This window comes from Melitaea cinxia, chromosome 2 (genome assembly GCF_905220565.1).
Source record: "Melitaea cinxia chromosome 2, ilMelCinx1.1, whole genome shotgun sequence".
Lineage (NCBI taxonomy): Eukaryota > Metazoa > Arthropoda > Insecta > Lepidoptera > Nymphalidae > Melitaea > Melitaea cinxia.
The window spans coordinates 9,306,950-9,320,436 of NC_059395.1; the positions used below are offsets into that span (position 1 = coordinate 9,306,950).

Genomic DNA, 13,487 nt, shown 5'->3' on the forward strand with positions numbered 1-13,487 from the left:
GGAAAATATTAAAACATTTTTGTTTAATCTAAAGTTTATATTTGTAAATTTATATCAATTATTAACATGAACAAATAAATATAAGGTCATAGAGTTGTTCCATACAATATTTGGATTGATTAATTTCTATTTATTTTTAATTACGTGAATATTAAACATAATAATAAAATAAATTTTACTTGCCAATATTATAAACTGCCGATATTTTATTTCTGAAAGCGGTAATTGCAGGATCGAAATAATGCCACAAAAATACTAATATCTGTTATATATTTTTCAAGACATAAATTTATTCTAAAATTAATTGAGGTATAATAATTTAGACAACTAGTCTATTCAAAGGAGTTTGACATTTCTGTTTTTGTAAAATGTGTAACATTTGTATTCATGAGTACCTACCTATGTAGTTATTTGTTTAACAGTTGATTTGTATGTGGTACATAAAATAATATCTGCATTTATTAGGTATTATAGAGAGCTCTGAGCGCACTATTTGATAAGTTTACAAAACTTTTACATATGTTATGTACACAATCATAATATTACGCTTATTATGGTTTACTATAATGGTTATAATCATACGAAACTTCATAAACAATTTAATTAAGAATTATTAACAAAAACATTTCAATATAATATCTATATTTCTAAAATTAATAATTTGGAACACATTCTGGACCTTCGCATTAGGTACAATATAAAATAACATCGTCTATTCTATAGCGATCTCTTTAAATTAATATACACGCTCACATTCAACATTAAGTTATAAATAATAATCTAGAATATTAATAAATATGTAGAATTATTAATATCACAGTAGATCAACTGCCAGCTAGTTTCTACCTTTCCTTAGTTACTTAACTTTTATGTTTTGCACGTCTGTTAAAAAAATATTAGCTACTATTGATTTTATACTCAGTTGATATATAATAAAAAATATAGTAATGTGAAGGTCTGAGCTGACAGTGGCGGTAAAAACTGCTGTGATATTGACAACGTGAAAATACTCTTACATATCCGTTCGAAGTAAAACGTTTGAAACAATACCCTTTGATTGATCATAACTTTAAACCTTAAACCTAATGGTAACCATAAAACTGATGTGTCGATGATATGCTAGCATTGAAAGAAATGTGCATATCACCAAGTCAGAGGCATTAAACTAAACATAACGTAACTAAACGAAAACTTGGAGTTACATATTGTAGCACTGTATTTAAACGTAGCGATACACAAATTTAAATATATTTTTTAAAATCATGTTGGAATGGCAGAATACCATCGCATAGTTTTAGTGTAAAAACAGTAATAGTTGTTATTGTTACATAACAACAATTTTAACAATATTATGGTCTGTTATTAAATTAAGTAATGCGTATGGTCCTCATGTCCAAAATATAATTTTTTTCACAAAGTACAGTACGTACTTTATAGGAGACATATTTTTGTATAATTTGATTGCCCACACAAAACGTTACTTATTGGTCTTTTGATATATAGAAGATTTTTTTAATATTAAACGTAAGAATATATGTATGTCTGAATAACAATTATTACTAATTATTATAAAATAACTTGACATGTTTACAGCACAGGGTAATTAATAGAAAATATTATTGCCATAATTCTATATATGCAATTTGAAACCTATATAACCTAAGTAGGTTTTTATTATTACAATAGTTTCGATAATACAGTTAAACATAATTACTTGAGAACGGTACCATATGTGTCTATTAACACTTTCTATTTATACAAGGTAAGTAAATTAACTATTCTAAAATGGCGAATTATATTGCTTTACTACTCCTGTCGTTATAAGGTACGTCAGAACACTGATAAGACAAGAAATATCAGCGTAACCGAAGGTATACAGTACACATAATATTTACATCAACAACTGAAACGTTAAACCATTTAAAAAACTTGAGATTATTGTAAAAATGGCAAAAAGTATTACATTTAAATTTGATTCATTGATTGATTGACTCTGCCTGTAATATCCCACTGTTGGATATAGGTATAGGTAGGCCTTTCTCTGTATAGAAGAAGGGTTACATGAAAACAAATATATTGGATTTTGAAAGCAAAAAAAAATATAATTAATCACGAATTGGTAATAATTTCATAGGAAGTATAAAAATTGATAATCGTTGCAAGCTTTAACAATACTATTGATGTATAATTAAATACGCAATACATAAAAAAGTTGTAAAAATAATCTTTTTGTACCTAATACAAAAGGTAATTAACTAAGTACAATTATGTATTGGGTTTACAATTGTAATAAAATAATAATTACCTATAACTTAAATTTACTTAGATGTTTAATGTAGACGGATGCAAAATCAAGCTATAATCATACTGCTCAGCACATCGTAAATAAAATTTAATTACTTAGAAATAAATTAAATACACTCTTTTATGTAATATATATTTATATTAGAGATGCCACGAATAGTAATTTTGCCGAATACCGAATGTTCGGCGACGCTCTTGGCTGAAGCGCCGCATATTCGGCCACACTCAGTACTTTTCGCGGGCGACAACACACAACTCGTCACCGTACGAATTTATCATCGCTGAAGTACCTAATACGTTTGGTAGGCGCGGGCGGTTTTGTTTCATATTTTCATTTGTGATTGTGATTAGGTCACGGTCGTGTCACAATCTGCTTTATTTGTTGATCGTTAGTGCATTGTATGTACAGTATACTAAAATATAACATTTAACGTGATTGATTACCATAAGAAATATCACCGTTTGTTCGAAAAAAGCAAAATGAATCAATTTAATAAGAAGTCACCTATTTGGAACTATTATGAAATTTATAGTGAAGAAGACAATAAACTGGCAGTTTGTTTGTTGTGTTTGTTTCATTTCCACTGGTAGATTTTAAATATTAATTTGTTAGTTCTTTTTTGGTTAAATAAATATCTTTGTGAGTAATATTTTGAGTTTTTTCATAATTTATTTGGTAATCCTTACTGTATTTTATCATAAATAAGGAAGTAAATCATGATTTCACGCCCAAACTGCTGAACCGATTAAAATGAAATTTGGTACACAGATACTCGAGAGCCTTAGAAAGGACATGGGCTATAATTTCCGCGAAGTCGCGGAAAAACAGTTTGTAAGTAATAAAAAAAATTGCTATTCGGTATTCGGCCAAATGGTTAACCATATTCGGCCGAATACCGAATAGCGAAAAAAAGAGGCCGAATAGCCGAATACCGAATAATTGCCGAATATTCGTGGCATCTCTAATATATATATTAACGCGATACCCAGATTAAAGCAAAAACATTACAACATATAGACTTAGATGGGACTAGGCCTTGTATTCCCAACACTGAAAAATACAGTGTAGGAGAATCTGAATGCCACTTTCTATTGTGTGATGTTTTTTTTTTTGTTTTTTTATTTCAAACTATTAATTTTTAATAAGATATTGGCTTATATCATAGTTTTATTCGAAAATGTCATTACTGTATGGTGTGATGAAACATTAAAATTTTGGTAATGAGTGATTATGCGTACTGTGTACTGATGTGGTAAAATATTTTTTTATTATTTTTTATTATGACTTTGGTGTTGTGTATACAATATTGAGCAAAATTTTGGCGAAATAAATTATTATATACGTAAAATATTTACACAGCTTAGAAAATAATAAAATTGTCTTTATAGAAAATAATTAAAAATACTTTTCTTATTCATGTAGAAAAAAAAATTAAACTATTATAAAATAGATATTGTATGTACATAATTCTAATAGCTTCAAAATAAGTTGAGATCTGCATTTTAAATAACCAAGCAGGTACATATGTCGAGCACCACTTGGTGTAAGGATTTTAAGTTGAGTTGATCATCAAATTAAGTTTTGAGAAGTCAAGATCGACTTATCTGCATTTTCATGAACATCCCTTAAGTATCTGTTAGTGTACGGTTTTTATTCTAGTAGCTTTTTTGTCAATTATGCAAATTTTATATAATTTGAATTCGAAACAGTGCAGGTAAGATTCTATTGAGTATGAGACGTGAAAAGCACATTATGTTATTCGGATATTTTATAAATATAGATTACTAAAATTATAATTAGCAAAAATAACATAAGAAACGAACGAAAAATGAAAATAAATAATGATCGAACAATGAAAAGAATAACAATTTGGTTAAACCTTTGATTTCACCATGTTAAAAATGTAGTATCAGTAAATGAATTAACCCATTTATAGGTAGGTAATACAATTTCATTGTACTTAAATTATTAAATACTACATTATGACTTCAACTTAAAATACCATTAATAACTATTTATTTTTACATCTAAAACACAATTACAGCTAAATCCTTACAATATGGCAGTTATCAAAACGCTAGCTGAGTTGTTGCCTTATTCTAGGGTGATCATTTGGTTTCGTGAGCGCGGAGTTTCGTTGCTTCAAATTAAATTTCTGATGTCATTGCTAACAACGAAATTAACATGATTTGTTATCACAACCATTATTGCAATGAAAAAATACAATTTTTTACATGTATTTGGTAATATATGCAGGTACACCTCGTTACTTAAAAGATATGTTAAAACGCAAGGAAAGCCAAAATAGTCAGTATATATAAAATGGATTAATATATATTTGATATAAGTAGTTTGGTAGTTAATAGTTTGGCAAGAAAATAGAGTTGATTTAATATTTTGCTCCAACATAATGAAACAAATTTTAAGATTCGTCACAATGTCTGATTGTTTGTAACGGTGGGCGTAATTGAGTGTTATATTATGACATAAAATTTGTTTAATTAGTACAAAGTTGTTGTTTTTATTGAATCAAAAAAGACGACAGTACGCTGATGTTCGCAAGTTCGAAATCAGATTGTGATAAATATTTCGACTTACAGGTGTTGCCCGATGTTGAAGATATTTATTTCAGTTATATTGCAATCCCGTATCTTCTGAGTTAACCGGTGCTTCTTAGGGATGTTATTAACATCATTTTTCACTTTTTTTTGTATCATCGTACATGATACAAATTAAAAGTTGCAATTATAAGTTTCATTTTTATCATAAAGAATTAGTACATTTTGTTATTATAAGGCGCAACGGCTTAGTTTGTGACTTTTTATTAATTCCTTGCAATCAAACTAAGATCTGAAGTTAAAAAGCAACGAGATACGTATGTTTTCTCCGAATGCTAAAGTTAATTTGTAGATCATCATAAAAAATAAAGATTTAATTTTAGTGGAACTAGTTTTTATCTGTACCAAAAAAAGCACCGAAGTAACCGTTATGATGAAAAAAAAAAGTTGTTTTAATACATGAACTTATAATGTTAGTTGGCACAGAATATTTATACTCTTAGATATTTATAATCTCAGATCTCGCAATGATGTTCGTTTTCACATCATCGAAGTTCGAGTTACTTATAATTCGAAATACCGCGCTATTTAAGTTAACGAGAAAAATATAAGTTGTACAGTAATCATAATCTGTTGAAAGTGATATTTTTACCATACAAAAATTTTAGTTTTACAATCACATTTATTAACAGTAAAAAGCAATAACACTTTATTTATGTACATATCCGAAAATTGCTTAAATTTATTTTAATAGAATATATTAAATATAATTCTCAATATAATTATCTATTTACAAATATAATCATTTAATAATTCTTAACAAATAATATTGCATCTCGCAATCGCCTTTACGTACTTGTCTTGTTTCTTTATTTTATCACAATTTTTGTCTTCTAGATGAAGCTCCGAGTGATTAATAATAAGACATCGACTTCAAAGCCATATTCGTCATTTTTATAAAATTCGCATTCAGGGCGTCATTGCTTATAGTTGGTACCTTAGCTTAGTTACAACATTTATACAACGTTGTATAGATATCACAACTTCTTGTTCAATATCGTTCACACTACTCTTGTTCAAAATTTCATCATTTGCCTAGGTAAAAACAAAGATGATTTTTAAACAATGATGTTACCTCCTCGTCATATCCATTTCATTTCCATCCACACCATAGTTTTGGCGTTTGGCGATGGCCCCATCTAGATTACGAGCTTTCACAAATCGCATCGTCGGCAGCGAGCATCAGCACAGGTGAGCTGCGGTCGTGCAGCTCTCAGGCCACACTGAGTATTGTCTCCTTGTTCAGATAGAGCCAATAATGTATACGATACAGATATGTTTATAAAATTTAATTCTAAATTTGTGTAGTCTTTTAGTCGAATCTGAGATAACTTACGGTACTAAGTCATATTACTTTATGTTTTATTCATTATTATCTATTAATTCAGTCGAAATCTATAATTAGTGATAATTATCACTGAAGTTTACTGCGACTGGAATGCTTTTTAACCGAGTCGACTTAGTATTGGCGCAAGGATGCGCAGTAAGAGCGAAGGCAGCGTGAAAACATTGTTACTCCAGAACTGCAGGGCCAAGGTACTGGACTAAACACATTTTGAAGACGTGGACGGATTCACTGACTTCTTTATGACACATGTTAACGAAGCCTTTACTAAATAATTATTTATCATTTTTCGTTTCTCATTTTGATGATCTGAATATAACACTCATTTAAAGTACATAGTTGTAAAATTGTAGTTACTATTTTTTCCTTCAAAGAAAGTGTCTCTATGAATCTATTTTAAGTTAAATAAGCATTTTTTTTTTGACATAGTAATAACTTCTTCATGGTATTACTTCTGTAAAGAACCTTTTGATAAATTTCAGTTATTATAAAATAATTGTATTAGCTGTTCTTATATTTTTTATATATCAAGACTCGGCAATATTCAATGACTGTTTTTAATCAAAAATAAAAAAGATAAGCGCATACGACTGATGATGATAACAATGGTTTTCACACTGCGACGCTTCGTTTCAGTCTAACCTTAACTCTATTCTTATCAATAATATTCACAGTCTCCGACCGAGAGCGACGCACATTTTTGTATGCGTGTCACTAAAGCAAAGGCAAACCTACCGCTCTACAAAAATACGTGGGCAATGTCCATTTATTTTGCAGTCATACACGAGTCACATTCTTTGAGAAAAAATATGTCTCCCTTAAACATTATAATTATAATATATTTACTCCGTATAAGTTTATATTAAATAAAAACTCATAATATACTTTCTCCGCTTAGCCTATATCATAACGTCCTGCACACGGAATAAACGCGGTCTCAACCGCGAGAAATACTTCATATATTCTCCCTATATTTAGAGTCCGAGGCAGTGAATGTTGATTACTCTGTAGCAAAACGTTCAAAACTGCACAAACATTAGTTTATCATAGCACGCGTAGAGGCGTGCGACCGGCGCATGCGCTAATCGCCAAAGCGTGTACACGCTTTCTTCCATTTGCATTGAGTACACCAGAGGTCACGTTGATCCATACCGTAAACCTTGCGGCACTTTTTGTTATCCGAGCGAGGACGTCTGCCAGGGCTGCCTGGTGAGCTGCTCACTCCGGAAATCTTTAAGTGCTTCTGAAATACAAATTATTCGATTATAATGGAGTTTTGATAAAAAAAACGTTAAATTATTCATATTAATCATTATTTCTGATAAAGGCAGTAGTAGTGAGTAGTAATAGTTAGTAATCCATAATTTGGAAATTTTCTTATCAAATTGTAGAAAAATTTATTAAGATTATCAAGTCGAGTTTGCTAATAAATATGAAGGGAAACTTTTAACAATATTACACAAATTAGAGTGTAACATTTACCGGTGAGTGTGAGCTTGACCAGGAATGCGTCACAGGAATACTTATAGGTCTTGCTGATCCGTTCTGCATTGTTGACAGCAGTCCTTGCCTGTAAAAATGATTTTAGTTATGGTTTTTACTTGTACAATCGATCCGCAATTTGGATGTTTGATCAACACTACATGCATTTGTATTCGAAGAATAGATAGCATTTCGTAACAAAAATTAGTAATTTGGTTTATATTGTAATTATGTTAGGTTAAAATTAGGTTAAGGTTTGATATAGTGGGCGTACCTGTATGATCCAACAAGCTGTCGCTGATAGTCGGGGTCTTCATGCGGCGGTCGGCACATGTCTCTGTGGGACAGCGTGGGCGGCGGTGCTCGAGCAGCTACTTCATTGTAATAGAACTCTTCTTCATGATCGCTCTCACCTTCTTTCTTTGGCCTAAAATAAACAACGATGGTAATATTTGCGTTAGATTATTATTCAATGTCAAATTTAAATTCCTTAAAATAATGGCTTTAATTTCACGTTTACGAAATCTTTACAGAACAAAATTCTTGCATATTTATCCCATAATCTTACATAATCATGTTTATCCCTTACGTTGTCTGATTAATTACTCAGCAAATCGGCCAGCTGGACAGAGATATGAAATACTAACACTGGTTTGTTTATAATTATTCTGCGGTGAAATTCTTATGTTATTTCTACGATATATATGGAATTAAACTACAAATAAGAACAGTAAAACCTGTATTAGATTGTAATAAAATAAACAAGAAAAAGGTAAGTAGGCATATGACTTGAAACACATTGACTCGATTACTTATGTATGTTGTCGATATTAAAACAGTAGCAATAGGGCAACGTTATGTAAGAAGGCGCGCAGTGACCTTGTGCGTAACAAGCTTGCGAGAGCTGGGCATGTAGGCAACCTTGTCGTGAAGCCTCGATGCTTCCGGGTCAGCAAGAGCCGGCCTTTCATATCAGTACATATATATATATACCTTTACTTTTGACATCAAAAGTAATCTTTGAATTTCTTCTTTCTCTTCTTTTTGACTTCTTTAAAATATATAGGTTAGTGAGACTTACTTTTATTTCAATTTTCCAGTGGCTAGCACACATAAAAAGTGCAATAAATTTACAGTCATTCTTTTCACATACTATAATAAAGAAAAATTCCATCAAATAATGTACGTTTAGTGCAAGCGCCGTTGCCAACTGCAAGCGCATGAAAGCGACGTAACTATAGTTACGTGAAGTGTAAAGTTCAAGGTTGTCACTGTGATACTGCATGTATGTGCAAAGAACAAACTAAATAAGTCACTGACAGAATAATTTCATACCCTAAATGGGTTTGTCTGATGTGCGCTTCGATGGAGGAACACGTATTAGTGGTATGACCGCAACCTCTCCATGTGCACTCGAATACGACGCTATTTATCTGAAACAAAAGGTTTATTTGTTAGATAAGTGTCAATTTAAAGTATACGCTTTATTCTAGATAATTTAACTATGATTAATTTACAGCTTATGGAAACTCAAGAATTGTAGGGTGTGTAGAGCCTTCCTATATTAGTTCCTAAAGCTGCTTGAAAGGTTTGAAATCTTAAAAAAGCTTATATAATATAAGGTCTGATTACGAAGTAATTTAATACAGCGAGAGTCAATGTGTTGAATTAAAGTTATAAAATAACGCGCGGAAACGACTCTAGGTCGCGGCCTTGTCGACGTCGCAACGCCTCACTCGGTCACTCCCTACAGTGTGCAGCGCTGGCGTTCGCGTCCACACCCGGCTGTACCGCAGCTAATGCAATATATTATACCATATTAGTAAACATACTATATTAGTTTTTTAATTAATATAAGTCGAGGAAAACAATTCTGTATCGAACATTTAGCTACTAAATGATAACAGCTATTTTTTTTTAATGAATATATTATATTTAGAAAAACACTACTAAAGACTAATTGAGCTGTACTTTTGTGCGTTACGTTGTTACCATAGTTGATGATGTGACATCATCAATGTCATGTTGTCTCATCATCACTATTGTTATTGAACACAAAATCTTACTAACAACTGTACCCTAGTGCTGTATGTTATGTATTTTTTTCCAATAAGGATAGTGCAACAAATGGTCGTAATAAAAAAAAACATAAATATAAGCCTGCTGTAAAACATTGACATTGGATTTCAATGTATGGCATTTATACTGCGACATTATGTGTTATGTCATCTCCAATACCGCCTACGAGAACCATACACTAATGCAAAGCGGAAACAATTACTCAGTGTAGGACTATAGGTACACGGGCCTTGCGATGCGAGGTGAGTAATAAATATAACTTATGATGGAATAGCTAAGAAGCTATTTATTGGTTGTGACACGAGGCGAGAGCGATACTAGTACACTCTGCCAAAGATTCTAGAGGCGACCTTCGATTCAATGCCACTTGCATTTTATCAAGTCAGGCTTGTTGCAATGCAGATATTGCAGATGCTTCTTTATAGAAAGTTTTACGTTTACGTTTACGTTTACGTGTACCAAAATGTACAATTTGTAGACGAAGAATAACTTAAAAGACTGTTGTTATAAGAACGTTAAAAGTTTGTGCTGCTTGTATCATATATAACTGCATTGGCTTTATTGATATTGCAAGAGATATCGTGGAAGTACCTGTCAGCGACGTGGAATTGGGGTGCTGTGCGAAGTGGCGTCGTCGCCCCACGCCGGGTAACTGAGGCTATATCAAGTGTAGTTAGAAATGGGTCAGGTCAGGGGAGGGCGGTCGCGGGGCCTCCATCTAGGTCGCAACACCACGGCCAAGGGTGTTCTATGAAGGTTGCCACTTCTTTGTTTTGATTGCAGTTCTTTTTTTTAATTTTAAAAAGATATTCAATGCAAGCAATTCATTTTTTTCGCGGATATTTAAAACCAAGAACACAATAATCTTATAAATAAACTTGTGTATAAAAATGGAAACATTTTATTGGTATATTTATGGCGGTCGATCTATCGACAATCATAAAAATGTATATTTTATTCTATTTTATCATTGTTCAGGCCTTGCACGAGTAAATGTCAAATAATATGAAGTATACCTTTTCGGAGACTTTCATACGATGAGACCTTCGATCACTTTATTTTGTAAAAAAAGAACTATTTTGCATTTAATATTTCACTGTTTTATGATACACCTTTGAATGTTTCACGAATATAAGCAAAATACAAGTATAGCCTAAAGTTTCGACTGAATGATTCATCTTTCCCTCGCAATAAGAGGGGCGGGAGTGTCGAGTGCCCATCCCTCGCTGCACCAGTGACCCAGTTTAGGCACTCGATATTACAGCTACGAGTAGCAACTATAGATCCCGCAAACCGATTTCACAAAACGATCTTAAACAGAGGCTCGTAATATGAAATAAGGCTTATTACCTTTCGATTTTTTTCGTATTCTGTAATTATTATCTAATGATAGGTACCGTTTTTAGAAATCATCATTTATTATTTATCATTCATCATTTATCATTTATTATTTTAAATAATTGAACCAATAATAATCTCTAGTTCCATTCTAGATCGTTTTAATCTACTTCAGCAATCTGCAGTCATGCACTTATAAATACTTTTATCTCATAATGGCGGTCCCTGAGCGGTGTGCTTGTGTGTCGTCATTACACGTTACACGTGCCGGTTTGCTTCGGTGTGTGCAGTGAAGTGCAGTTGGATATAGTACAGAAGCTATAATATGTTTATTTAGCGACGATATAGTGCATGTGGCAGTTGGCCGAGATGCAAACACAAGGCAAAGCGAGCTGTCATTTATCTTACCGCAATTAGAACGTCTATATAGGTTAACTCCTTTGTTTACTGTTTGTAATCACAATCAGTTTACTCCTTATTTATTACTACGATATACGAAATTTTATTATGCGGTTACTTATTTTGTTATATTTAAACATTTTTGAATATCATATCATTGTTATATTTATTTAGGCCGTCATTTCCAATGCAAAGTTAGTATGCGCTAAGAAGTAGTAGCGACCAGATTCACGTGCCAACGCGGAGGAGGGTGAAACGCCAGAAGGTCGGGGCCACAGGGTGGTTAGCAACAGACCTTACTATGTTGATTTTAAACTTTGTTGTATCTATCATTAAAATTAGGCAAGTAAATATTCAAATATTGTCATATTAATTTAATAAGATGTAGTAGGTACTTACATAGTACATACGTTACACATATCAATCGAAATTTATTTGTATTTACAACCTACATATTTACTTAGTGTTTCACAAAGTCAATCTGTTAATTTATTTATTGTTACTCAACAATTATTTTTTGTTCAAGTTAACAACGGGATCTTACATTGTCAAAATTATTGCGTTCTAGAACGTAGCTAATAAAGTGGTGTTAATCGAAATCATATTTTAGTGTTCTGTAAGAAGGTATACATTCGCGCACAGCGTACGTGCGATCCGGTATTAAATGCCGGTTTGTTATTGTGCCGTCTCTTTCTTCAGCGAAACGAGATGACTTATTGATTTGTTTTCATTGCATCTCTTTTTGACTCACTGATGCACATAAGTTGATTTCATTTCAGTGACCTTCTACTTATTTACTTCAACGCAACTCGGCTAGATAAGTTGTTTTGGTGCCATCCTACTTTAGTAATAATGTGTGAAAGAGACGTCAATGTTTTTCATAACTTGAATACTGCTAACTACCAACTTTTTTTAAATTATGTTTCTTAGGAACTACTTCTTGTCTGATGTTTGCACTTGTTTTTTTTTATAAAACAAATAAGAAATAGTTTGTAAATGGTATCATTAAGTAAATGGTAATATTGTACAAACTTTTTTTCTTTATCTAACCACTTGAATGTTTTACTCGAAGTTATTTAACTATAAAATTGTATATATTAATTAACAAAAGATTACAAGTTGAATAAACACGTTTTATAACAAAAGGTGAAACAACCCGCGTAAAAAATTTGGTCACGTCTCACGTGGCTAGACCGCGTCGCAAGTCAAAACACGCTTTGTCAACGAACTGAGCCTTCATGTTTACAAACAAACCTTTTATTCTTACATTTGCTTACGAAAATGAGAACGAGTTAATGAAGATACGGTACTACATAAATGAATGCAAATCGATTTTGAGATTTCATATATTCATAAATTTATGATATAGATATAAATGTGATAACAATATCAAGCATTTAATGTATTCTTGTCGATTAAAACGTACAGTAATTCGGTAAGTCTATTATAATTTTAATTCTGATTACATAAATTATTATAAAAACAATTGAAATCTAACAAGAATAAGATAACACTATACCAAATACTAAGCAATGAACGTCGAATACTCTTTTAAGTTCACCCCATGATGACAAGGGGGCTACGAGCGCTAGAGGTCACTGAACCGAGTTGTTACTATATAACTATTATAAGTAACCCTTATTTTACCACCGATATCCCTACTCAGACAATTTAAATATATATCAGTATGTAAACTAGTAATTAATGTCATTATTTTAATAAATTTAAAGATCAACAGCGTTCTAAAATAATTTTAAAGCGCCATTACGTTTTTTACTTAGTTTATTCGTAATTTATTCTCCGTAAACATTACATACATATTGCAGTAAGCCATAAACTGTTGTTTCATAGTGTTTCTAGCCGGCTAGTCATACACACAAGACCTACAGGTGGGGCGGAAGCATTGAACCCGGCCAAAACA

The 13,487-nt window shown here is 31.8% G+C and overlaps 1 protein-coding gene across 1 annotated transcript in view; it reads right to left on the minus strand.

Annotated features, from left to right (window-relative positions):
• Positions 1-5,525: 5,525 nt before the first annotated feature.
• Positions 5,526-13,487, minus strand: part of LOC123664398 (zinc finger protein 704) — a 53,618-nt gene continuing 45,656 nt past the window's right edge. The window contains exons 5-8 of the mRNA XM_045598946.1: positions 9,086-9,183; positions 8,025-8,177; positions 7,751-7,838; positions 5,526-7,511 (exon numbers count right to left, since the gene is read on the minus strand). Coding sequence (XP_045454902.1) covers positions 7,350-7,511; positions 7,751-7,838; positions 8,025-8,177; positions 9,086-9,183 — 501 coding nt within the window. The 3' untranslated portion in view covers positions 5,526-7,349. The remainder of the gene's footprint in view (positions 7,512-7,750; positions 7,839-8,024; positions 8,178-9,085; positions 9,184-13,487) is intronic.